This window comes from Loxodonta africana, chromosome 22, assembly GCF_030014295.1.
Source record: "Loxodonta africana isolate mLoxAfr1 chromosome 22, mLoxAfr1.hap2, whole genome shotgun sequence".
NCBI lineage: Eukaryota > Metazoa > Chordata > Mammalia > Proboscidea > Elephantidae > Loxodonta > Loxodonta africana.
Window position 1 is genome coordinate 38,069,758 of NC_087363.1, and position 27,360 is coordinate 38,097,117.

Below are 27,360 nucleotides of genomic sequence, written 5' to 3' on the forward strand. Positions count from 1 at the left end.
TATCTCATTCTTAAATTTATTTTTAATTTTCATACAGTAAACTTTAATCTTTTTGGTGTAAACATCTATGAATTTTGACAAATGCTTAGAGTTGTGTAATCACCACCATAGCCAATACACAATGGTTCCATCAGTCCTTCCCCCCAAAATATTCCCTCATGCAACTCCTTTGTAGTCGAATTCTTCTCTCATCCTTATTCCCTGAAAACCACTGATCTGTTCTCTGTTACTAGTTTTGCATTTTCCAGAATGTCATATAAATGGAATTATACTGTATGTAGCCTTTTCAGTCTAGCCCCTTCACTTACCATAATGCAAGTGAGACTCATCCTGTTTTTGCATGTATTAATAGTTTGTTTCTTTTTATTGCTCAGTAGATTCCCTAAGGACCACCTCCACATTTGGAGGTTCATTAAGACTCATGGGACTTAACATACATTTGTACTCATAGATAAGATTTATTAAAGTGAAAGGATTCATGATATAATCAACAAGGGAAAAAGACACAAAAATTGGAGAAATCCATGTAAAAGTTTCCATATTCTTTCTCCCTCCTGTGAGGGGACACACCACTCATGCTTCTTTCTCCAGCAGCAAAAAATGCGGTAACATGTATGCAATGTTTCTGCCCAGGGAAGCCCATTAGAGACCCAGGACACAAAGTTTTTATTGGGTCCTGGTCACATAGACACCTTCTGCCTAGCAACTATCAAAATTCCAGACACCCAGAAGGAAAGCAGACGTTCAGCATAAATCACATTGTTTGCACAAACAGTCTAAACACAATGCAGGGAATGGTTCAGGTGCCAAGTTCCCAGATGTAAGCCAAGGGCCAAACTTGTAATCAGTCCCTTCTAAAGATAATAGCCTCAGGCCTTCTGTGTAAACTCTTTTCTGCACATATTCCATTGTATGGTTGGGCAACGTTTTGTTTCTCCACTCACCCATTGACAGACATTTGACTTGAGTAAATGCCTGAGAGTGAGATTGTTGGGTTGAATATTAAGTGTATGTTTTACCTTATAAGAAAGGCCAAATTATTTTCCCAAGTAGCTATACCATTTTACATTCCCACCAGTAATGTATGAGAGTTCCATTTGTTCCGAATCTTCATCAGTAGTAGATACAGTCGGTTTTGTTTTAGCCATTCTAACAGATGTGTAGGGATAGCTCATTATCATTTTAATTTACATTCCCTAATAATAATGATATTGAACATCTTTTCATGTGTTTATTTGCCATTTATAATCTTCTTTGTTGACGTATCTGTTCAAATATTTTTAAAATTACTGTGATATATATGTACACATAAACACACATATATATTTTAATAAACATTTGCCATCTCAGCTATTTTTACACATGCAATTCAGTGATATTAAATACATTCACCAAGTTGTACAACCATCAACACTATGTTTCCAAATTTTTTCATCACCCTTAACAGAAACTCAGTACCTCTTAAGAAATAACTTCCCCCTTTTCTCTCCCACCTGCCCCTGGTAACCACTAATAAAATTTGTCCCTCTGTGTTTGCACATTCTAGATATTTCATATTTCATGTAAGTGTGTTGTTGTTAGGTGCCATTGAGTTGGTTCCGATTCCTAGCGATCCTATGTACAACAGAACAAATCTACCCTTTCTCGCACCATCCTCACAATCATTGCTATGTTTGAGCCCATTTTTACAGCTACTGTGTCAATCCGTCTCATTAAGGGTTTTCCTCTTTTTCACTAATCCCCTACTTTATCATGCGCGACGTTCTTCTCCAGGGACTGGTTCCTTCTAATAATATGTCCAAAGAACATGAGACGAAGTCTCACCATCCTTGCTTCTAAGAAGTGTTCTGGCTGTACTTCTTCCAAAACAGATTTGTTTGTTCTTCTGGCAGTCCGTGGTATATTCACTATTCTTTGCCAACACCATAATTCAAAGCCATCAATTCTTCTTAGGTCTTCCTTATTCACTTTTCAACTTCAGCATGTATATGAGGTGACTGAAAATACCATGGTGTGGGTCAGACACACTGTTAGTCCTTTTATATCTGCCTTGTTTCATGCAGCATAACGTTTTCAAGGTTCATCCATGTTGTAACATGTATCAGAACTTTATTTCTCTTTATGGCTGAATAATATTTCATTGTATGAACACTACATTTTGTTTGTCCATTCACCTGTTGATGAACACTTGGGTTGTTTCCACCTTTGGCTATTGTGCTCTGAACATCGGTGTACAAGTATCTGTTTCTGTCACTCCTTTCAAGTCTTCTAGGTATATACCTAGGAATATTTTCCCTAGTGGCTACACCATTTTACAATTTCACCCACAGTGGATGAGGCTTTCAATTTCTCCACATCCCCTGCAACACTTGTGGTTTTCTGTTTTTCTGATAATAGCCATCCCAGTTGGCGTAGAGTGGTATCTCACTGTGGTTTTGATTTGCATTTCAGTGGTAGAATTCTAGCCTCCCACAAAGGAGACCCAGGTTTGATTCCCAGCCAATGCTCCTCAAGTGCAGCCACCATCTGTCAACAAGGGATTGCATGTTGCTATGATGCTGAACAGGTTTCAGTGGAAGTTTCAGACTAAATAGACTAGGGAAAAAGGCTGGATAATCATCTTCTGAAAATCAGCCAGTGATAACCCTATGGATCAAAACGGTCTGACCCCATTGTGCATGGGGTCATCACGAGTGCAGGTGACTTGATAGCAGCTAACAACAATGTCAGCAATGACTAATAACATTGAGCATCTTGCAATGTGCTTTTTGGTCATTTGTATATCTTCTTTGGTGAAATGTATATTCAATTCCTTTGTCCATTTTTCAATTGGGCTTTTTATCTTTTTGATGTTGAGTTGTATAAATTATTTATATATTCTAAATATTAAACCCATATCAGATATTTTCTTTCACTTTGTAGGTTGTTTCTTTACTGTGTTGATAAAGTCCTTTGACACACAAAATTTTTTAGTTTCAATGAAGTCCAATATGTCATTTTGTCTTTTGTTGCTGGGGCTTTTGGTGTCATATCTAAGAATCTATCGTCAAAAACTAGATCCTGAAACATTATCTCTGTGTTTTGTTCTAAGAGTTTTATGGTCTTAGTTCTTACATTTAGGTAGTTGATCCATTTTGAGCTAATTTTCGTATATGGTGTGAGCTATGGGTCCAACTTCATTGTTTTGCATGTGGAAATCCAGTTATCTTGGCACCGTTAATTGAAATCTGTTCAAATCTTTTGCACATTTTTTATATGGCTGTTTGTTTTCTTATGTTGAGTTTTGAGAGCTGCTTATTCTAGATACAAGCCCTTTATCAGATATGGGATTTACAGATATTTTCTCACAATCTATGGCTTGATTTTTCATCCTCTTACAGAGCAAAAGTTTTCTGTTTTGATGAAGTTCAATTTATCAGTTTTTTCTTTTATAGATTGTAACTTTGGTGTCATGTCTAAAAACTCTTGCCCAACCCAATTGTTCTCCACCAAAAATGATTTTGTCCCCCAGGGAACATTTGGCAATGTTTAGAGACATTTTTGATTGTCACACCTAGGGGGTACTACTACCATCTAGTGGGTAAAAGTCAGCAACGCTGCTAATGATCCTACAATGCACCAAACACTACTTCCACAACAAAGAATTACTCAGTCCATAACGTCAATAGTACCAAAATTGAGAAACCCCGGCCTAGCCCAATGTCACAAAAAGATTTTCTTCTATAAGTTTTATGGTTTATGTTTTGCATTTAGGTCAATGGTCCATTTTGAGTTAATTTTTTTTAATAAGGTACAAAGTATGGGTTGAAGTTCTTTTTTGTTCGTACTAAATGTTCCAACAGCATATTTCAAAAAGATAACATTTTCTCTTTTAAATTGCCTTTGCACCTTTATAAAAATATCAATTGGCTATATTTATGTGGGCCTCTTCCTGGATCCTTTATTTTGTTAATACTGTATGGTGAATTACACTGATGATTTTCAAAAGTTGAACCAGCCTTGCATTCCTGGGGTAAGCCCCACTTGGTCATAATGTATTTTTCTTGCTAGTTCAATTTTCTAACATTTTGGTGGTAATTTTTTGCATCTATATGCGTGAGGGTTATTGGTCTGTAGTTTTCTTGTAATGTTTTTGTCCAGCTTTGGCATCAGGGTAATGTTGGCCTAATAAAATGTATAGGATGTATTTCCTCCTCTTCTATTTTGTATTGAATTGGTATTAATTTTTTCCTTAAATGTTTGGTACAATTTATCAACGAAACCATCTCACCAAGTTTCCTTTATTGGAAACCCTTTAAGTACAAATTTAATGACTTTAATAGTTATAGCACTATTCAAGTTATCTGTTTCTTCTTGAGTAAGTTTTAGTAGCTTGTGTTTTTAAAGGAATTGGCTCATTCCGTCTAAGTTGGTGAATTTACATGCAAAGAGACATTTGTACTGTTCACTTATTATCTTTTTAATGTCTGTAGGGCCTTTAGTGATAGCCTTTCTTTTATTTCTGATATTGGTAAATTGTGTCTTTTTTTTTTTTTTCTTGGTCAGCCTAGTTAGAGTTCCGTCAATTTTATTGCTCTTTTCAAAGAACCACCTTTTGGTTTCATTGTTTTATCTAATTGTTTTTCTGTTTACAATTTCATTGATTTCTGCTTTTTATTGTTTTCTTCCTTCTGCTTACTTTGTGTTTAACTTGCCCTTTTCTGGTTTCTTAAGGTATAAGCTTAGAGTATTGATTTGAGGCCTTCTTTTCCAATGTATAAACATTTAATTCTGTAAATTTTTCTCTAAGTACTCCTCTACCTGCATCCCACAAATTTTGACATGTTGGATTTTTGTTGTTATTCAGTTCAAAATACAGTAAAACCTGCGAAAGCTGGAGCTTGTGTAATGCAGAAACCTGTCAGAGAAGGAAAACTAAAATATTTTCCACTAAAAGGAGTGATAGAAAAGTGGTAAGACTGCACCCTGTCAAAGGCAGAAAACTGACAAGACCCAGAAAAACAAGGCAATCCCGTTCCGGTTCTCAAGGAGTTTCACTGTATTTTCTAATTTCCCTTGTAACATCATCTGTGACCCATGGGTTATTTATAAGTGTGTAATTGGTTTTTTGGGTTAATTTCCAAATATGTGAGGATTTTACAGATTTCTTTCTGTTACTGACTTGTAGTTTATTTCTGGTATAGCCTAAGAACATATTTTGTATGATTTCAGTTCTTTTAAATTTGTTAAGGTTTGTTTTAAGATCCCAGAATATGGCCTATCTTGGTGAGTGTTCCATATGCACTTGCAAAGAATGTATTCTGCCCTTGTTGGGTGGAGTCTTCAACAAATGACCATGAGGTCAAGTTGCTTGATAGTATCGCTGATTTTCTGTCTTCTTGTTCTGTTCATCACTGAGAAGGAGTGTTGATGTTTCCAAGCATGATTGTGGATTTGTCAATTTTTCCTTCATGTTCTTTTTTTTTCTTCATGTCTTAGAGCTATGCTGTTAGGTGTGAAACATTTAGGACTATTATGTCTTCTTGGTGAATTGATTCTTTCATCATTATGTAATGTGTCTCTTTATATCTGCTAATTTTTCTTATTCTAAAGTCTACTTTCGCTGTTAATAGCATACACATTCCAGCTTTCTTTGGTTAGTGTTTCCATGGTTGTCTTAGTCATCTAGTGCTGCTATAACAGAAATACCACAAGTGGATGCCTTTAACAAAGAGAAGTTTATTCTCTCACAGTCCAATAGGCTACAAGTCTGAATTCAGGGCACCAGCTCCAGGGGAAGGCTTTCTCTCTCTGTCGGCATTGGAGGAAGGTCCTTGTCATCAGTCTTCCCTTGGTCTGGGAGCATCTCAGTGCAGGAACCTCAGGTCCAAAGGATGCGCTCTGCTCCCGGTGCTGCTTGCTTTCTTGGCGATATGAGGTCCCTGCCCTCCTCCCTCGCTAGCTTCCCTTTCCTTTTATCTCTTGAGAAATAAAAGGTGGTGCAGGCCACATCTCAGGGAAACTCCCTTTACATTGGTTCAGGGACGTGACCTGGGTAAGTGTAGTGTTACAATCCCACCCTAATCCTCTTTGACATAAAATTACAATCACAAAATGGAGGGCAACCACACAATACTGGGAATCATGGCCTAACCAAGTTGACACACATTTTTGGGGGGTATATAATCAATCCTTGACAATGGCATAACTTTTCTCTCCTTTTACCTTTAATCTGTCTATATGTTTAGAGTGGGTTTCTTTTATATAGCATATAGTTAGGTCTCATATTTTATCTAGCTTTACACTGTCTTTCGTTGATGCATTTAAGCTATTTGCATTTATGTAATTACCGATACGATTAAAGTCTACCATTTTATTATTTTTTTCTGTTCTTCTGCTCTGCTTTTTCATTCTTCTCTTTCTCCTTTCCTGCCTATTTTTGGATTATTTAAAATTTCCTTAGTATTTTATTTTAATTTATCTACTGGTGTTTTGGACCCTAGTAGCATAGTGGTTAAGTGCTACAGCTGCTAACCAAAAGGCCGGCTGTTCAAATCTACCAGGTGCTTCTTGGAAACTCTATGGGGCAGTTCTTGACTCAATGGCAACAGGTTTGGTTTGGGTTTTTTACTGATGTTTTGGCTATATCTCTTTGCTTTTTAATTGTTTAAGTGTTTGCTCTAGGATTTACAATATGCATGCCTTGCCCATCACAATCTATCTAGGTCTAATATTTTACCATTGTAAGGCAAATGTAGAAGACTTACAACCATATAAGTTTCTTTATTCTCCCATTCTTTATATTATAAAGATATTTATCATTTCTGTTGCTCTTTATCCATTCCTGAAATTCTAAGTTTGCCTCTGGGATCATTCTCCTTCAGTCTGAAGTATTTCCTTTGGCGTCTCTTCTAGTGCAGATCTGCTGATGATAAACTGTCTTTGTTTTCTTTAATCTGAAGATACCAGTAAAAAACCAGTGCCGTCGAGTCGATTCCGACTCATAGCGACCCTATAGGACAGAGTAGAACTGCCCCAAAAAGTTTCCAAGGAGCACCTGGCAGATTTGAACTGCCAACCTTTTGGTTAGCAGCTGTAGCACTTAACCACTACGCTAGATAGATGTCTTTATAGCTATAGCACTTAACCACTACGCTAGATAGATGTCTTTATTTTGCTCTCATTCCTGAAGGATATTTTCACTGAATACAGGATTGTGATTTGACAGGGTTTTTGTTTGTTTCCTTCCAGCAATGTAAAGATGTTGTTCCACAGTCTTGTGGTTTCCATTCTTTCCGATGGGAAATTCTCAGTTATTTGAATCATTATTCCTCTATATGTAATGTGTAGTTTTTGTTTTTTTTCTTTCTGGCTGTTTTTAAGATCTTTTTGGTATGTTTGGTTTTTAGCAGCTGGATTTTGATGTGTCTGGATGTGGTTTTATTTTATCATATCTGGAGTTTGTGAGATTCTTCAATCTATAAATGTATGTCTTTCACCAAAATTGAGGAAATTTTTAGTCAGCATTTCTTCAAATGTGTTTTTCTGTACCAGTCTCTTTCTCCTCTCCTTCATTGACACGATGTTGGACACTTTGAAATTGTCTGTGAGGTGCTGAAAGCAATTTGGCCTTTATTTTCAGTTCTTTTGTGCCAGACCACACCTGGGGCTAATGACTGGGTGCTGACCAGACCAAGAGACATCACCTGCAGCCTGATGTTGACTAGTCTCAGAGGGCATGATGTAATCCATCTTGACCATGTGGTGAGGCCAATAAAGACTCTGAGCACAGAGGCTCAGAGGGCTTCCTGGTTGATGAGAACATCTGCACTCAGGAGGGTAGAGCATCCCCTTGGGTCATGGAAGCTTCAAATTGGGATCCCTTCCAGACCTCAACCTATGTGTTTCTTCATTTGTATCCTTTTTGGTTGTAATAAATTTGTAGTCATAAGCAAATCATTGAACCCAAAGAGGCAGCGGGAGCCAGCAGGTCGGGAAAGGGGTGTTGTGTGGAGTCCTGGTTTGTGGCTGATATCTTGAAAGGGTAGGGTGAAACCAGCTGTGAATCTGTGGCCAGGAGGGCAGAAGAGTGGGATGTTGTGTGGACTCCACAAGCTTTCGGTCGGTGTCTGCCTATTTGGCAGTCTGAAGAACTGTGTCCTTTTAAATTGTGAACTCTGATCTAGCTCTGGGGTGGCTAGGGTCATAGAAGGCCTGTGTGGACAGGTGGTCTGAAGGACAGTATTCATGTAACTTGTGAGCTCTGACCTAGCTCTGGGTGGCTACGGTAGGAGAGAGTGTGCATGAGTAGCAGACAGTGAGAATGGAGAAGTGGGAAGGTGAGGATAGGATCTACCTCCACACTTTGTGAACTGGATTCATGCTAAGCCTTACCATGCAGTTAGCAACAAAGGTGGAATTTACCCACTTTGTCCCTTATGTAGCATGGTGTTCCACAGGGCACTGAAGCTTTGTTCTTTTTTTTTTTTTTTTAATCTTTTTTTCTCTCTGTTCTTCAGATTGAGTTATTTATATTGCTGTATCTTCAAGTCACTGATTCTTTCCTCTGTCTTCTGCATTCTGCTATTGAAACCATCTACTGAATTTTTATTTCAAATACTGTATTTCTCAGTTCTAAAACTTTTATTTGATTCTTTATTTATATTTTCTTTTTCTTGGCTAAGAGCTTCTATCTTTTCATTCATTTCATGGAGGATGGTTATAATAGCTGCTTTAAAGTCTTTGATAATTCCAACATCTGGATCATCTTGGGGTTGGCATCTGTCTTTTCCCTTGGGTAGATTTTCCGAGTTCATGGTATGTTGAATAATTTTGGATTATATCCTAAACATTTTGTATATTGTGTTGTCAAACTCTAGGTCCTTTTAAAGTCCTTTGGGAATGTTGATTGTGTGTGTGTGTGTGTGTGTGTGTGTGTGTGTGTGTGCGTGTTGTTTTAACAATCAACTGGTTATGTTCAGACTGCAAGTCCTGTCTTGCCTTTTGTGGGTGGTAATTCCAATTTCAGTTAAATTTTCAAAGCCTTTACAATGGTGTTTAGGTCTGCCCCTTATATGTGCTACTCGGGGATTAGTTTGGAACTTGGACAGTAGTTTATATGATAGTTCAGTTCTCAAAATTTCTGCTATGCTTTCTGGGGGATATTCTGTACATGCACAATTTGAGTGGGCGTCTAGGACTTAGGTCAGTTTATACATGAAATTATGAGACCCTCTTTTCCTGCTCTCTCCTCTGTATGGTTTCCCCTCATACTCTCCAGAAATCAGGAGCTCTGTTTTCTGGTCTTCTGGATAAAAAACATACTCTCCAGCAATCAGGAGCCCAGTTTTCTGATCTTCAGAGTTGTAGCCATGGGCATTTTTTTTTCTTTTTTAAATATTTTATTGGAGTAAAATATATAACAAAAAATTTACCATTGTAGCCTGCTTTTCTCTTCCCCTACTATTTCCCTTTTCTTTTTTTTTTTTTAATAATTTTTATTGTGCTTTAAGTGAAAGTTTAAAAATCAAGTCAGTCTGTCACATGTAAGCTTATATACACCTTACTACATACTCCCATTTACTCTCCCCCTAATGAGTCAGCCCACTCCCTTCCTCCAGTCTCTCCTTTCGTGACCGTTTTGCCAGTTTGTAACCCTCTCTCCCCTCCAGACAGGAGATGCCAATACAGTCTCAAGTGTCCACCTGATACAAGTAGCTCACTCTTCATCAGCATCTCTCTCCAGCCCATTGTCCAGTCCCTTCCATGTCTGATGAGTAGTCTTCGGGAATGGCTCCTGTCCTGGGCCAGCAGAAGGTTTGGGGACCATGACTGCTGGGATTCTTCTAGTCTCAGTCAGATCATTAAGTCTGGTCTTTTTATGAGAATTTGGGGTCTGCATCCCACTGTTCTTCTGCTCCCTCAGGAGCTCTCTGTTGTATTCCCTGTCAGGGCAGTCATCAGTTGTAGCTGGACACCATCTAGTTCTTCTGGTCTCAGGATGATGTAAGTCTCTAGTTCATGTGGCCGTTTCTGTCTCGGGCTCATAGTTATCGTGTGACCTTGGTGTTCTTCATTCTCCTTTGATCCAGATGGGTTGAGACCAATTGATGCATATTAGATGGCCGCTTGTTAGCATTTAAGACCCCAGACGCCACACTTCAAAGTGGGATGCGGAACGTTATCATAATAGAGTTTATCATGCCAATTGACTTAGAAGTCCCCTTAAGCCATAGTTCCCAAACCCCCACCCTTGCTCCGCTGACCTTTGAAGCATTCAGTTTATCCCGGAAACTTCTTTGCTTTTAGTCCAGTCCAGTTGAGCTGACCTTCCCTGTATTGAGTATTGTCCTTCCCTTCACCTAAAGTAGTTCTTATCTACTAACCAATCAGTAAATAACCCTCTCCCACCTTCCCACCTTCCCCCCTCTCGTAACCACAAAAGAATGTGTTCTTCTCAGTTTATACTATTTCTCAAGAACTTGCAATAGTGGTCTTATACAGTATTTGTCCTTTTGCACCTGACTAATTTCACTCAGCATAATGCCTTCCAGGTTCCTCCATGTTATGAAATGTTTCACAGATTTGTCACTGTTCTTTATCGATGCGTAGTATTCCATTGTGTGAATATACCACAGTTTATTTACCCATTCATCCGTTGATGGACACCTTGGTTGCTTCCAGCTTTTTGCTATTGTAAACAGAGCTGCAATAAACATGGGTGTGCATATATCTGTTTGTGTGAAGGCTCTTGTTTCTCTAGGGTATATTCCGAGGAGTGGGATTTCTGGGTTGTATGGTAGTTCTATTTCTAACTGTTTAAGATAACGCCAGATAGATTTACAAAGTGGTTGTACCATTTTACATTCCCACCAGCAGTGTATAAGAGTTCCAATCTCTCCGCAGCCTCTCCAACATTTATTATTTTGTGTTTTTTGGATTAATGCCAGCCTTGTTGCAGTGAGATGGAATCTCATCGTAGTTTTAATTTGCATTTCTCTAATGGCTAATGATTGAGAGCATTTTCTCATGTGTCTGTTAGCTGCCTGAATATCTTCTTTAGTGAAGTGTGTGTTCATATCCTTTGCCCACTTCTTGATTGGGTTGTTTGTCTTTTGTGGTTGAGTTTTGACAGAATCATGTAGATTTTAGAGATCAAGCGCTGGTCGGAGATGTCATAGCTGAAAATTCTTTCCCAATCTGTAGGTGGTCTTTTTACTCTTTTGGTGAAGTCTTTAGATGAGCATAGGTGTTTGATTTTTAGGAGCTCCCAGTTATCAGGTTTCTCTTTGTCATTTTTGGTAATGTTTTGTATTCTGTTTATGCCTTGTATTAGGGCTCCTAGGGTTGTCCCTATTTTTTCTTCGATGATCTTTATCGTTTTAGTCTTTATGTTTAGGTCTTTGATCCACTTGGAGTTAATTTTTGTGCATGGTGTGAGGTATGGGTCCTGTTTCATTTTTTTGCAAATGGATATCCAGTTATGCCAGCACCATTTGTTAAAAAGACTATCTTTTCCCCAATTAACTGACACTGGGCCTTCGTCAAATATCAGCTGCTCATATGTGGATGGATTTATATCTGGGTTCTCAATTCTGTTCCATTGGTCTATGTGCCTGTTGTTGTACTAGTACCAGGCTGTTTTGACTACTGTGGCTGTATAATAGGTTCTAAAATCAGGTAGAGTGAGGCCTCCCACTTTCTTCTTCTTTTTCAGTAATGCTTTACTTATCCGGGGCTTCTTTCCCTTCCATATGAAGTTGGTGATTTGTTTCTACATCACTTTAAAAAACGTCATTGGAATTTGGATCGGAAGTGCATTGTATGTATAGATGGCTTTTGGTAGAACAGACATTTTTACTATGTTAAGTCTTCCTATCCATGAGCAGCCACTGGCATTTTTAAACAGTTCTCCATGACTGGGCCCACCTTTAGGGTGAAGTGATGAGAGGAAACAGATTTTTTTAAATACTGGAAATTCCACTCACACTCTTTGCATGTGAGGGACCCCTTTTCCTGGTTCTCATATCCAGAGAGATGGGTTTTCTTTCAAGGGAGTGTCAATGTCATTGGGGCACAGCCAGGAAAGAAAAAAGAGGAAACAAAACGAGAGTTCTCCCCACACACCAATATTTTTTAACACTTTGAAGATGTCTTTCTGTTGTTTTCTATCTTCTATAATTTCTGTTAAGAAGTCAGCTCTCTTATTGTTACTCCTTTGAAAGTAATTTGTCTTTTTCCTATTGGTCTGAATTATTTTTTCTATCTTTACTTTTTAGAGATTTTCTGTGATGTGCCTAGATGTGATTTTCATTGTATGTATCCTGTTTGTAGCACTTCTTTAGCTTTCATCAGTTTGGGAAAATTCTCAGCCATTATTTAGTTAAATATTGGTTTTGTTTCTTTCCTACTCTTCTTCCTTCTTCTCCTCTATCTGGGATTCTAAATACATCCATGTTACACCTTTTCACTGAGTTCTTTATATCTCTTATTCTCTGTTCTATATTTTTCATCCTTTTTCCCCTACTGTACTTCAGTCTGGATATTTTCTACTGATCTGTCTTCCAATTTGCTAATGCTTTCTTTAACTGTGTCTTATCTGCTCTTAAAACTCATCTCTTGAGTTCTTGAATTAATTTATTCTATTTTTTCAGTTCTAGAAGTTCTGTTTGATTCTTTTAGATTCTAATTCTATGCTGAAATTCTCCATATTGTCTTCTTTTTTTTTTTTTGTACATATTAATCATAATCACTTTACAGTCTATGTCAAATAACTTCCAGGTTTCTGTAAAGAGCAAAGACTATTTATTAGATGTACAAAAGTGTTATTTAAACTGTAAGTGCTACAAAAATGTAGAATAATGTGATAATGTGTTTCTGGATACCCTCAAGAACACTGAAGGAAGGTAAAGAGGGAACAGACAAATCTGTCTACCACATCAGGGCTACCTTACCATATACTTTGGCTAGATTTTCAGCAGGCAACAGGCAGCAAAGAGGGCAGGGAGGGGCTTATGTGGGAAGCTAGAAGACAGCACTCCCTCTCCAGGAGGGAACAGTGAGCAAGGGTGAACAGAACCCCTTCCTAACCATTTTTATAGCCTCAGGAGCTCTAGAGAGGATGCTGAACATCAGAGTGCAGAGCAGGAGAGGTAGGTTCCTGCTACTGCAGCAGCTGTCCTGTCTGGAGAGGCAGCTGAGGTCTGAACAAGTCCTTTGGGAAGGAGCTGCTAGGCATAGGAACTTTGGCACCAGGCTTCCAGGATTGCAGAGCCCAGAGCTGGTGGGGGGGTGGGGGGGGGGGACGGGGATTTTTCTAAGTGTAGAGGCCAGAGTAGAGAAAAGTCAAGTTGAAATGGAAAGTAAGACAACTGATGAGGGCACCATAGACCAGGCCGAAGAGCGGTCAGGGGCATGAGAAGTCATAAGAACATCATGGCCGTCTTTAAAGCACATTGGAGGGACTTGGACTTTCATTCTGTAAAAGATGGAAAACCACTGGTGGGTTTCCACCAGAGGACTGATGTGACCTGATTCAGGTTTAACAGGATCCCTTTGTCTGCATGCAGGTAGAGAGTGGACTGAAGAGGGGCCGAGGAAAGAAACAGAGGGCCCATTTGGAGGTAACAGCAGGCAGCTAGGCAAGACAGGCTGGAGGCCTGGAGTCCATTGGTAGGGGTGGAGGGAAGGACAAGTGGTTACATCTCTGACAGGCTTGCTGACAGCTTGGACGGGATGTGGGTGCGAGAGAAAGAGGAGTGAAGGATAACTCTGAAGTTTTGGTCCATAAATGGATGGATGAACAAATAGTTTCTTATTCCTGCCTTGCACCTGAGGACACTGAGGCCCAGAGTGGTCAGGGCATCCAGCTGCAGCCAGCTGCCTTGCACATTGGTGTGGAAGCCAGCTGAGGGCCTGCCTGTAGCTAGACTCTTCACGGGGCCTTCCTCAGTCTGGGTCAGTGGCAATGAGGACGGGCCAGAGCCTGTCTGCTGAGCACCACCCCTTTGCTCTACTTGCAGGGCCAAAGCCCAAGAGGCACGCAGCCCCACTGCCTGGGCAGCCTCGCCCTGCGACTGCCCGCTGGTGCTGCGGAAGCTCATCCGCAAGGAAGACATCCGGGCCGGCTGCAAATGCGTTGTGAAGGCACCCCTGGTATCTGATGTGGAGCTGGAGCGCTTCATGTCAGCACCCCGCGACCCCAGCCAGGTACTGGTGTTCGGGATCATCTCAGTCCAGAACCCAGCCAGAACCGCCCACCTCCAGTGGCTGCTGGACACCCTCTACCGTCACCGGCAGCAGGGCCGTGCCTCACCCTGCATCCAGGTTGGTCAAGGCCCCTGGGGAGGCCCCAGCAGGGCTCAGGCTAGGGAGGGGGCCCAGAGAAGGATCCCATGAGGCTAGGAGTGGTCTGACATCTGGGGGAGAGGCTACCCCTCCAGCCTTTCAGGTTCTTTTCTCCTCAGCCTTCGCTCACATGCTTGCTCCTGTCAGAATGCTCTGCCCCGCCGCTCCACCTCCCCCTCCCCCTTCTATCCCAGGATGAGTTACTACATCAAGGTGAGCACCTTGTCTGATCCTAAGACATGGTCAAGGCGCTGTCATTTTCCTCTGGATCACGCATCACAGTTGTGATAACTTATTTGTGTGACCATTTAGAACACAAACTGTGTTCCCCTCCACCTTCTACATTTGCCTACAGTCCCTGAGTGCCCACTGTGAGCTGGGCTCGAGCAGGCTCTGGGTCCCACGGCTAATTCACACATGGCCATGCCTGAAGGAGCTTCCAGCAAGGTGGGGGACAAGTTCCACTGGCCCTGATGATGGCCACGCAGGGACGGCAGCTCCAGGCACTGCAGGAGCCAGGAAGGGTGTGCCTGCCACCTCTCAGAGGGTGGAAGGGTCCCCAGGAGGACTGGATTTGGCAGGGGGCTGAGTGTTTCCAGCAGAGGCAGGGGCCTGTGCAAAGGCTGATGCAGGAGAAAGGGCTGCTTGAGCTCCACCTCTTTATGGTAGAAGTCCCGAGGGAGTCAAGGGCCCAAGGGCTGGACAGGGCGCCTATAACCCCATCCTGCCCTTGTGCCCCAGCACAATCATCCCTAAGTCTCAGGTCTTCGTCCTTTAAGTCAGCAGTCATCCTTGGCGTGTTACCCAAAATCAGGGGTGGCAGCGTCCTCAAACTAACTGAGGCAGAGGATGCCATGTGGACACATGAGCTTTGTGTCCACCTGGTGACATCTTTAAGTCCTCCTTACCAATGCCAGGAGCTCAGGATTTGTGACCCCTCTGATCAGATGCTAATAACCCACTCACTCTTTCATTCCAAGTTAGCACAAAGTCAGTCACAAGCCCTTTCACTAGTCTCATACCTGGAAGCCACATTTGTTTTCTGGAGTCGACTTCTGATTTCGTTAAATTCTGTGGACATTTGTTTCATACCTGCTCTGTGTCCATCAGTGTATAAGACAGACCTAACCCTCCCTCCATGGGACTTCGAATTGACTTTAGTTTACAGAGCTTTATCTGTTCATCCATAATTGTCCCTAAATAGTGGGAATTACTGGGTGCTCTGGCCCTGCCATGAACAGCATGAATGGGGACAAGGCCTGGCTAAGGTGGTGGAGCAGATGAAGATCTGGGTGATGGGAGTGATGGCTGCCATGGCTAGAGGTAGTGTCTGGTCTCTCTGTGACTTGTGCCCCACCATTAGGGCAGAAACACTCCCTGACATTCTCTTACTTTGAAAGCCTGAGCACTGGGAGCCATTCCTGGTGTCCCATTTTTAAATGAAAGTTCAGTGTGACTCAGCAGGGTGGCTGGCGGCACCTGAAAATAAAAGGCAGATTGAAACTGAAAAACATCACATTGGCTGCTTTAATGGACCTTTAGCATCCAGAATGAAGGAGTTGAAAGAGACCAGCTTTAGTCTGGATTGAGGTGTAGGTGTAGTTCCAGTCCTGCATCTAATCCAATGGCCTGCAGGTGTCTGGAGGGGCAGCCAACCTGGGGTAGCAGGAGAAGGAAACCCTTATCCTGTGGGAAGCAGATGCCTAAGCCTGGAAATGGGTGCACCTGGAGCATGGCTTTCATCTTCAAATCTCCCAAGGGCTTATCCCAGGGCAGAGGGAGCAGTTATGTTCTATGAACCTCATAAGATGGTGCCAGGTGTCATCTCAGTGACAATCTTCACCAATGGAGGGCCCTCAGTGGACCCACTGCCTCTGGGGACAGTGAGCTCGTCATGGAGGAGTATATGTGGGGGCAGAATGACCCCTTGGGCAGGAGTGGGGCAGGGGGTTGTAGCATGGGGCTCCAGGACTCAGATGGGCACTCGCCTGGCCGAGAATCCCGGAATCCAAGTGAGTCTTCTTGGGATGCACTCAATGGCAACTAAATGCAACACTAACAATTTCTTGGTGTGGGATGAGAGCACTGGGCATTTCTGTCTTGGCAGTGCCGGCATGACCCCTACCGCCTGCTGCGGTATGACCCGGACAGCCCCCTGCAGAACGACCCGCCTCTGCTGGTGAAGAAGTACGCGGTGGTGCAGGGCATGGTTCTGGTGAGCCGGAGCCCAGTCACAAATGTGGGAGGAGTGAGAAAGAGAGGGACAATGAGGGAGCGTGGGCTTCAGAATCTGCTCCCCACCCATGCAGAGGCCAGAGAGAGGAAGGACTCATCGGGGGGTCACCCAGCACGGGGAGCTGGGGCTAGAGCCCAGCCTCCCGTCCCCAACCCTCAGCCCTACCCAATGTGTTCCCCAATCCAGGAGACTGAAGGGACAGGAGGTACTTAACCCAGAGAATCAAATTCCTTTTAACACATGTTTTTAAATAAGCTTTATACTAAAAACAGGAGTCCCTGAGTGGGGCAAATAGTTAAGCACTCGACCGACTAACTGAAGGCTGGCTGTTCGAACCCACCCAAAGGCTCCTGGGCAGACAGGCCTGGCGATTTGCTTCTGAAAGGTCACAGCCCTTTGGAGCAGTTCTGCTCTGCACACATGGAGTCGTCAGGAGTCAGAATGGACTCGATGCCACTGGTTTGGTATTTTTGGTTTGGTTATACTAAAAACAATTTATTATAAAAAAAAATATGTGTTCAGTAGAGAAAATTTGGAAAATACAATTTAGAAAATAATTCTCATATTATGCAGAGAGAGTACAAACACAGGGCCCCTGCTCACAATTTGGTGTCTGGCCTTGCAGTCTTTTTCTTCATATATGGTTTAGGGTCCTGCTTTGTTAACTGAAACGATATCATGAACATTTCCCCAGGTCTTTAAATCATTTGTAACACCTGACTTTTAATGACTGCATAGTAGCCTGCCATTCAATTTCTCCATCCCTGCTCCCTTACTTGGACATTTAGGTTATTTCCAACTTTTTTTTTTCCCCAAAACAAATAGCGCCATGATGAGTCTCCTTGCCCATAAATCTTTGGACAGCTCTCTAATTGTTGGAGACTGACATGTGGAAGTTGGGGAATACAGAGAGGAGCATGTCTACCCTCCCTTGAGGAGGGCTAAGCACACACAGATATGTGGGGTGAGAAGCAGAGTTGGCTGGACAGCTGTGGGCAGCGGGGTGGGCCTCCGAGCAGAGAGACACCCTTCAGGCCCCAGCACGTTGGGAGGGCTGTGAGCGAAGTGCCCACAGGAGGGCCAAGGCTAGGAGGGTGGGGCTGTGCTCTGACTTGGAGGCCTGCCACACCTCACTGGGCCACTCAGGCGGGCAGCACCCCTTCCTGGGCCACCAGAGGCCTAAATTCCAGCCCAAGCTCTGCGACGCCCATGGCCCTGTCCTCTGAGCTTGAGAACTCACCTGCCTTATTATTTCATGCTGATGTGCTGAGGGCCTCCCCCTCTGTTTCCTCCCGTCTGTCAACAGATGTTCGCTGAGGGGAAGCTCCTTTTTGGAGGCTGTGTTTTGAATGGATACGGCTTCAGCAAGCAGAACCTGCTGAAACAGATCTTCCGGGCTCGGCATGATTGCAAGATGGGCTACTTCCTGCCAGATGACTACAAATTTAGGTAAAACAGGAAATCCGTGGGGATGAGGGATGGGTATAGGGAGGGATGCAGAGAAGACAGCCTGTGGGGGGTGGGGGGGCACATGGGGAGGTGAGTGGAGCCAAAGAGGAGTGAGGTGGGGGAAGCCTGAGATAGCAGAGGACAGCCTTGGCTGAAGTGCGCATGGTAAAAACTGGCGGCAAGGGGAATTTGCAGGTGGGCAGGGCAGAACAGGAGCAGGCACTCAGTCTGTGAACAAGGCCGTGTTGTTGGTTGGTCTGGGTCACAAGGTTGGGAAGGCAGGGAAACGGGATTGTTTGCACAGTGCTGGTTCCTGCTGGAGAACTAATACAGACAGGGTTTGGGCAGGGGCCCTTGCTACCCTCTTCCTTCTTTCCTGCCACTCCCTACTACCTGTGCAGTATGCAGTTCCAACTCTGCCTCTACTCTGCACACCAGCAGGACCACATAGACCATGATTGTTCATGGAGTGATTGTAGACCTTGTATACGGAGGCAGGGTGCTGCCCCTAAGCCTCTGATCTCAGATTTTTCAACCAAGAGCTACCAATGTATTGAGCACCTGGGCCCAGCTTTGCTGAGATGGTCACAGGTAGGTTTCTTGGCTCAGGAAGCATGCTGCCTTGTCCAGGAAAGGAGCCTAGTGTTTATGAAGTTACTGAGAGCTCTGTCAGGAGCCTATGACCAGATTCTAAAATGTCTGGCACCAGACAGTGTGGTGCAGTAAATCAGGGGTCACAAGGCATAAAGTCCCTGCTCCACTCTTTACTAGCTGAGTGACCTTGGGCTCATCAGTCTGCCTCCCTAATCCTCAGTTTCCTCACCCTTCAAATGAGGATGATCATACCTATCTCACAGGGTCATCGTGAGGGTCTTATGCTATTGTGTTTGTTGAAGTGCTTTGTAAGCCATAAAGCAGTGAACCAGCATGTATAAAAACATTATCTGCATGAAGATGTGTCGTTGTCTATGATTGTACCCCACAGTACTGAGCCTGGGCAGCCCTCCACTCCCACACAGGTTCCTTGGTTTTCTAGGCGTCCAGATGCCAGTGAGCTGAGTCTGAGCCTTGTCCAAATGTCTGCCTGGCCTGATGAAGTTAGGGGGATCCTACCCCCAGGACCAGTGGAGGTCACACAAAATGACCCCAAAATCATGGAGCACTTCATAGAGCCTAGGAACATCAGGAAGGGCAGATGCTGAAATGTGCAGGAAAAAAAAACACTGAGATCCCATGGCCTAAGGCTCAAAGAGGGGAGAAGTCTTATCCTGGATTCTCTAGAGAAGCAAAACCAGTAAAGCAAATAAATATATATAGAGAAAGAGATTTATATCAAGGAAATGGCTCACGTGGTTATAGAGGCTGGAACATCCCAAGTCCGTGGGTAAGGAAAGAGGCTTTTCCTGATTCACTTAGCCACAGGGGCTGGCAAACCCAAGATTGGCAGGTCAGAGAGCAGGGCTCTTGCTAACAGGCTGCAAAGATCAATGAATCCCAAGATTGGTAGGCCAGACCGCAGGTAAGCTGCTAGCTCAAATCCCAAGAACCAGAGGTCAGACAAACAGGAGCCAGCTGCAGGATCCAGCGTGAGCAAAAAGCCCACAAGCCTTGCCAGAATGTCCACTTATATTTGATGCAGGCCATATGCCCAAGGAAACTCCCTTTCAACTGATTGGCTACTCACAGCAGATTCCATCATGGGGGTAATCACATGTCAGATCTCAACAGGGAAGTGATCACAATGTTATACAACTGCCAAAACACTGAAAATCATGGCCCAGCCAAATAGACACACAATCTTAACCATCGCAGGAGGGCTCAGAGGCACCTGAAAACAAGTTCATCAACAGTCCAGAGGAAAGTAAGACAAGGAGCTGGGACTGCTCAGGTTTAACCCTGTCAAGACCCTATTACTTTCTCTTTTTAAATTTATTTTTGATACTATGTGTTTTCAGTAATGAAAGGCATGCTGAATCAAGGAGTCTTGCTGAATTCATGTTATGAAATATGAATTTTGATACATATTTTGTGGTGAACATATGTCCCAAAAAACACACCAAATCATGGCACCATAATTTGTGGGATGCAATGTCCCACCAATCATAGGAGTCACAAGTTACTGCAGGTGCCTTCCATTTGGTCACATTGGTCACCTCCTGTTTTCCAAATATCACACACACACACACACAAACCACCAGGGCTCCCTATCCCTACCTATCACATTAAAAAAATCACATGGGAAACCATAAATATGTTTACAAGGCTTATCTAGCCATACAAAAGCCAAAAGAGACAAAAGTTTGACCCAATCACAGTTCCTAGGTGCACTGTCTCATACATAAGCCTTCTACCTTAGTGAATTTTTGCTGAAGAACATTTCTTTCACTTTTCACCATTATACGAGCCCCCACTGGAGGGCAGCATACACTTTTAGTGGGAAAAGCAGCCTCCCAAGAAAGCTGAGAACCCAGAAATGTTTGTGGGCACATTCTGTCCCTAGAACCATGAAAGATAAGAGAAACACCAAAGACAGAAGGAGGAGGATACCAGCACAGATGGACAGAAGAGAGGGCAGTGACCTGTCCATAAAAAAACCCATTGCTGTCGAGTCGATTCCAACTCATAGTGACCCTATAGAACACAGTAAAATTGCCCCATAGGGTTTCCAAGTAGCAGTTGGTGGATTTGAACTGTTGAGCTTTTGGTTAGTAGCAGTAGCTCTTAACCACTGTGCCACCAGGGCTCCAAGAACCTGTCATGAAGACCAAAATTGCAAATGAGCTGAGGCTGCTGGAAAATGCAAAGACAATAAGCAAAGGCTCTTTCAGAAACATTCAGAGAGAGGACAGGAGGAAGGCAGGCTTGGCACTTGGGGATGTGATGAATGGGGAATCGGGGGGTGCTGAGAGTAATTACAACAGCACAAAAAGGTGTAGCTCTTACTTTGCTTCTTCTGTCCTCAAGAACAAGGCAATAGGTCAAATAGGAAAGGGAGGCAATGTCTTTAAAAGGGAAGAGAAAGGTAAAAAGGAGACTGGCCACCTTGAATAGCTGTGACCTGGACAAGCCACTTACCCTCTCTGGGACTCAGCCTCTCTGTCTGTAAAGTAAGAAAAGGAAGAGTTTTCATTGTGTTGGGCTGTGAGGGTTACCTGTCAACTCTGTAGAGTGCTGGTACATCACTAACATTCACTGAGAGTTTACTAATTACAGTTGTTAGTGCCATTATTATTATTATTACTAAATAAGTTCTGGTCTCCTAATTTGTTACATCCAAGGGTTCTGAGAGGACTTAAAGGTATATTTACAGCAGTTTTCAATAATTTTTGAGGAATGGTGGGGAAGGAATCAGAAAACTAGATACACACACAAAGTAGATATACACAAAGACAGCCTAGGTTTTTGAAAGTGGAAAAGGGTAGATTCCTGAAATTATAAACTATTAGGATTCATCCTAATTCCGGAATGACCTATTAGGTTGATGGTTTGAAAGCATTTAGGGAAAAAAGGGGGTGGAATGTCACAGGACAACTTCAACGATTTTCAATGAGTTGTCAACAATTTCATTCTACTTGGATTCACAATCAATGCCCATGGAAGCAACAGTCAAGAAATCGAAGAACATTGGACAAATCTGCTGCAAAAGACCACTTTGAAGTGTTAAAAAGCAAAGATGTCATTATAAGAACTAAAGCATGCCTGACCCAAGCCATGTTATTTTCAGTCACCTCATATGTATGCAAAAGTTGGACAATAAATAAGAAGATTGAAGAACTGACACATTTGAATTGTGGTGTTGGCAAAGAATATTGGCTATACAGTGGACTGCCAGAACAATGAACAAATCTGTCTTGGAAGAAGTGCGATTAGAATGCTCCTTAGAAGTGAGGATGGTGAGACTTTGTCTCACTTACTTTGGATATATTATCAAAGGGACCTGTCCCTGGAGAAGGACATTGTGCTTGGTAGAGGATCAGTGAAAAATAGGAAGACCCTCAATGAGATGGACTGACACAGTGGCTTCAACAGTGGGCTCAAACATAGCAACCATTGTGAGGATAGTGCAGGACTAGGCAACATTTCATTCTGTTATACAAAAGGTTGCTACTTGATGGCACCTAACAACAACATATCTGTGAAATAAACCACCCCAAGCAACAATCATTATTATTATTGCTCATGGTCTGGGACTCAACTAGGCATTTCTTGCTTGGGGTCCTCATGTACTTGTGGTTAGAAGCTGGCTGGGGCTGAAATAGCCTGGAAGCATTTCTTACATGCATGCCTGACTACTGATGCTGGCTGTCAGCCAGAACACTTACTCTTGGCTTCTCTATGTGGCCTGGGCTTCCACACAGCATGGCGGCTGGGTTCTGAGAGCAAGCGTCCCAAGAAAGAGCTGATAGAAGCTGTATTGTCTTTTATGACCTAGCCTCATAAGTCATGTAGCATTACATTCCCCTGCATGCAAGTCCCTGGGACAGTGGTCGGCTAGACTTGGCAGACAACTGACCAAGGTGTCAGCATTCCATCAGAAGTGTGATTTCTAGGCTGTGAGTTAAGTTCATATCTCCTTGTGGGTTTTCTAGAGTTTTCATAGGTCTGATCACCGAGGTAGCCCAATTCTGGCCAACGTGGAGGGGTGTGTGTATATGTTGGGGAAGGCAGTTCTCTTCCTACCTCTATGGTTCTGACATCCAGCCTTGCACCCTCACCCAGGTGAGGAGGTAGATCTGGCTATAAAAGCCTTACCTCCTCTCTGACTCACACTGAGAGGGCCCCATAGCCCTGAACTCAACTTTTCCTCTTCTTCCTTCTCCAAGTCAGGTCCCCACCGAGGAGAGGTCCCTTTGTCAAAGAGCTTGCTACCTCTGAGCCTTGGTCTCGAGCAGCCCCAGCCACTTCCCCTCCCTTCTCCAGCACCCTTTCCCCCAGTCCACAACAGTGCATAGCCAACCTACCACTTGCCAGCTACTATGGCAGCATCCTCCCTCAGCCCAAGGAAGCCTACCCTAGAGGCTACCTCCCTAGGCCTTTCTCATTCTATCCTCAGGCCCCTCAATAGCTCTTATAAAAGATGAGTAAATCCAGGCTCTGGAAGAGGGTGTACATTCTCTGTGCCCGCAGGTCAAGGCATGGAAGAGCTGGCATTCAGCCTTGGCCCCCGGCTGCCTTCCAGAAAGCTGACCTCCCCTCTCCACACCCAGGCAGCTTTCCCTACCGTACCCACTTTGTTGGGTCTCAGCAAGGCTTTGGTTTAGCTCCAGGGTTTTGACATGGTGAGCCTGTTGCTGACCTGCTCTAGGTCAAGTCATTCTGTTAGGGGAGCCAGGGACAAGCAAGGTGGGGACCAGGCCTGGCTGCTGAGATAAAGCTCCTGGCTCGTGGAGAGCAAGCAGTAGAAGCCTTCCAGGATGGAGGCAATGCTGGACTTCCCATGTGTTAGGGAGTCAATGTGGATCAGTGCATGAGAAGTCCAGGCGAGACCTGCTGGAGCAGGGGCCCCTGCTGAAGTTATGATAAGCAGGCATCGGGTAGGCAGGGGAAGGGCCTGTCAAAGGGGGCTTCCATAACTTGATTTTACAGGAAATGAGGAGCCATTGAAGGTTTTGAGCTAGGGAGAAGCTTAATCAGAGTCAGGCTTTAAACTCACGAACATGGCAGGGACTGGTTTGGGGTTAATCAAGATTGTCACGAGCTTGTCACAGGAACAGATGATTGGTATGGATGAAGAGGGTCAAAGCCACCTCTCTCTGGACTGAGGACCTGAGTGGGACTGAGAGAGATGTTACCTTCCTCGAGTGGAACAAGGGAAGGTGGGCTCCACTCACCAAAGCAAGTACAAAGATTTTTGAAATTGGGTGCTCAGTAAACTCTTTCGGTATAGATGAATGGATGAATGAAATGTCCAGGGGGCAGGGGGACTCTGCTTCTTTCTGGAACTTTTCCCGCACTCTCCAAGAACCCAATGCCCGCCAGAGATCCTGAGGATCTCCTCTCCATTCCGGCTGGGTGGCGTGAGGGAGCTTTGCAGGGAGGCCTGAAGGGTCCCTCAGCCTGCCCTCTGTACCTCCGCCTCTACCCCTGCCCTCTGGGAATAGCACAGGCTGGAAGCAACTGCTTCTGGGCTCAGCCCAGGCTCCTTCTCACACAGGTGGCCTGAGGGCCTCATCTTCTTCAACGGCCACTCGGCAGGTCTTCAGTCTGCAGATGAGGTGTTCAAAAGGGCCATTTCAACGTTACTGTATGTGCTCCTGTGAGGTGGGGGTGAGGCACGAAGAAAAGCCTTAGTTTGCTAAATGCAAACTCTGTGAATATACCAGATTCTGAGGCCCTGTTTTGGTATTTCTTCATTTTTTAATTTTTCTAGGACCCTCAAGAGGATGGAAGGGTCCCCAGTTGTCTCTTGTTGACTCAGAAAGGCCTCGACCTTGAGCAAGTCATTATTTGTCCCTTCATGTGGTCTTTAAGGGCAGTAGAGATTTAAACAGACCGCCACACTGTTTCTTGCTCAAAGCCTTTGTGAGTCCCACCCCTGCCTCGACGGTCTCTCCACACTCACTCCCAGCCCAAGCCCATCCTCAGCCTGGGTGGCTCATGCTTCACATTCAATTCTTTGGCATGGATGCCATCTTCCCCCAGAAAGTGGGTGGGATGCCACTTCCCCAGCTGCCACCTCCCTGCCAGCTACTCGTGGGGCAAGGCCTAGCAGGACCAAGCCAAGCAGAGCCCAGTAAGTGCGGACTGAATGAACACACAGTGGGTGATGAGTGGGTCCTGTCCCTGCCATGAACTCACTAGGTGCCCTTGAACAAGCCTCTCATCTCTCTGGACATCAACGCCCTTGTCTGTAGCATGGGCACAGAGGTCCTTGAGTAGCCTGTTTCCCAGGGCTGGGTGATACTCAAAACTGTTGTACCCAGGAAGTGGGTGTAGTAGGCAGTAAGTGGGGTGCAAGGGGAGGAGGACCATGCCTCATGATGGTTTCCTGACTTCATTCCTCTCTCCTTGCCCGCTCGCACCCCTACCCCCACAGGCATCACCTGTGGTCAGGGTTGGGAGTTCAGAAGTAGCTGGCACATGGGATGGGGCAAATCTAGCCTAAGACAGAAGCCAGGGAAGCGAACCCTGGGCCTCCAGAGTGGTCAGATCCTGCCTTCACTGGCCCTTGGGAAAAGAAGCACTTGTGCCCTTTTTCTCTCGATCAAGAAAACAAACAAGTGAACAGTTGCTGTCGAGTTGACTCCAACTCAGGGTGACCCCATGTGTGTCAGAATGAAACTGTGCCCTGTAGGGTTTTCAGTGATTGATTTTTCAGAAGTAAATCACCAGGCCTTTCTTCGAAAGTGCCTCTGGGTAGACTAGAACTGCCAACCTTTCAGTTAGCAACCAAGCGTGTTAACCATTCACACCACCCGGGACTTCTTTTTCTCTTTAGGAATGTGGGAATCGCAGGGACCAGGCTGGTGGGGGCTGCTTGCCCCCTGGCACCCCCAGCTCTAGGTCCCTCTGGCTCTGCCCCACTCAGTAATCCCCCCCCCATCCTGCCTCCCTGCAGCGCTTCAATCCCCATCCAGAGCCTCGTGGATTCTGAACTGTCAAAGAGAGCAATATTGGAGGATGTCCAAGGAAGCTTTTCCTCGTTGGCCCTGGGGGATAGGATGGAGGAGTCGTCTCCAGAAGTGGAGAAGTAGGTATCCCCACAAGCCTGGCTAGAAGAATAGGTGTCACTAACATCAGGGCCCTGGCTCTGCCACCAATACCACAGCTGGTGGTGGGGCCTTGGGTGAGTCACTCTCCCAGGCCTTAGTCATCTCCGTAAACCCTGACACCTGGCCCCTCTTATCCACACAGTCCAGCTGGCATCAAGTCTGCTCCCTGGAGCTGCTGGCTGTGGTCTGGGGGGTGGAGATGGTGGCCCTTTTGCAGATGGTACCCCAACCCCACAGCCCAGACCCATTGTCTGATGGGTGGTGACTGCTTGCTGTGCCTGCAAGGAACTAGCTAGAACTGTCAAAAGTGCACTCAATCGGTGGTGTTAGCTGTGAAACAAAGCATGACCCTATGTGTTCACACAGTCCTCATCAAGATAGAAAAGCAAAACCACAAGCATCTAGAAAAGTCACAAGTGCCATGGGTACCCTAGGGCTGGAAACGAGCCCAGGCAGCATCATGTGTGCCAGGGAGAGGGATGCAGAGACCTGGGCTGGGCCCAGGGCAGGGCTCCAGCTTCTGCTCAGGCCAGCACCCCCCCCCACCCACCCACAGCATTTGTCTCTCTCTATTTTGATAATTAGAGTAAAGGAGCCCGAAATGGACCCTCATCCTCTCAGCAAAGCCAGGAGGGGCAGTAAGAAGATATCTGGCTGGAAGAAACAGTCCTCTAAGAAGTGATGCCGCCTACACCAGCCACTGAGAGTACCAGGCCACAGGCCTGGACACTGCTTCTCCCCCATCCCCCTGTCTCCATAGCCTCCTACCTGCCTTCCCAACCTCTGTGTAATAAACAAGCCTGCTCCAGCATCTGGGTGAGGCCGTGGGGTAGGCTGGGGCAGGCCTGGCTAGGTCTTGCTCATACAAGGCCCGAGGCCCCCTGACAGCCCTGTTCCAGGCTAAGTCCTCGGAAACTTGGTTCTCCCAAACTCAGGGCTTCCTCTGTGGCTGGTTGAAAGAGTCTGAGAATGTTCCACACCTAAGGCCACAAAGGTCCCTCACTCCAAGGGTCCAAGATCAATAATATATTAACCCCTGCAGATGGAGCTATACTGTGCCTTCCTCCCCTTCACTGGGTGGGAAGATTCAGGCCCAAGTGGAAAAGAGGGCTAAAGAAAGAAGAGGGATGAGGGAGGCAGGCAGAGAAGGGCAGAACAGATGAGAGAAGAGGCAAAGAGAGACGGTGAGAAAGGAGCAAGTGGGGGAGGGAGGAAAGAGGTGAGAGGGAGGAAGAAACCAGGGGGAAGGGAAGGAGAGGGAGAGAATGTAGTGGGGATGTTAGAAGCAGGTAGGGACACAGAGGCCACCCCAGGGACCCTTCACTGGCACCTGGAAAGCTAGAGCCCTGCGGCCCCCATGTCAGGCTAATACCCCCATTCAGCCCAGCACCAGTGCTCTCTGGTGGAGTCCTTACCAACCTCACCAGGCCTGGAGATGGCTGGCTCCCCGGTGGCACAGGCAGGGGCCTCGTGGCACCAGCTCTTGGCCAGCAGCTCTGAGCTCCCATGCCTAGGGCTCACGAGAGTCCATTTCCTCGGAGTGGAGTAAAGGCTTCAAAGGGTCTGCTTGTCTCCAAGCCGGAAGAGCTCAGGCCTGGATCTACGGTTGGTCGGCACTCAGTGACTTGTTCTACATTT

At 44.8% G+C, this 27,360-nt stretch overlaps 1 protein-coding gene across 1 annotated transcript in view; it reads left to right on the forward strand.

The window, feature by feature from the left end:
• C22H3orf20 (chromosome 22 C3orf20 homolog) overlaps window positions 1-26,404 on the forward strand; it is an 86,225-nt gene extending 59,821 nt beyond the window's left edge. The window contains exons 11-15 of the mRNA XM_003409739.3: window positions 14,001-14,304; window positions 16,433-16,540; window positions 17,868-18,010; window positions 25,569-25,700; window positions 26,308-26,404. Of these exons, the coding sequence (XP_003409787.1) occupies window positions 14,001-14,304; window positions 16,433-16,540; window positions 17,868-18,010; window positions 25,569-25,700; window positions 26,308-26,404 (784 nt within the window). The remainder of the gene's footprint in view (window positions 1-14,000; window positions 14,305-16,432; window positions 16,541-17,867; window positions 18,011-25,568; window positions 25,701-26,307) is intronic.
• Window positions 26,405-27,360: the final 956 nt, after the last annotated feature.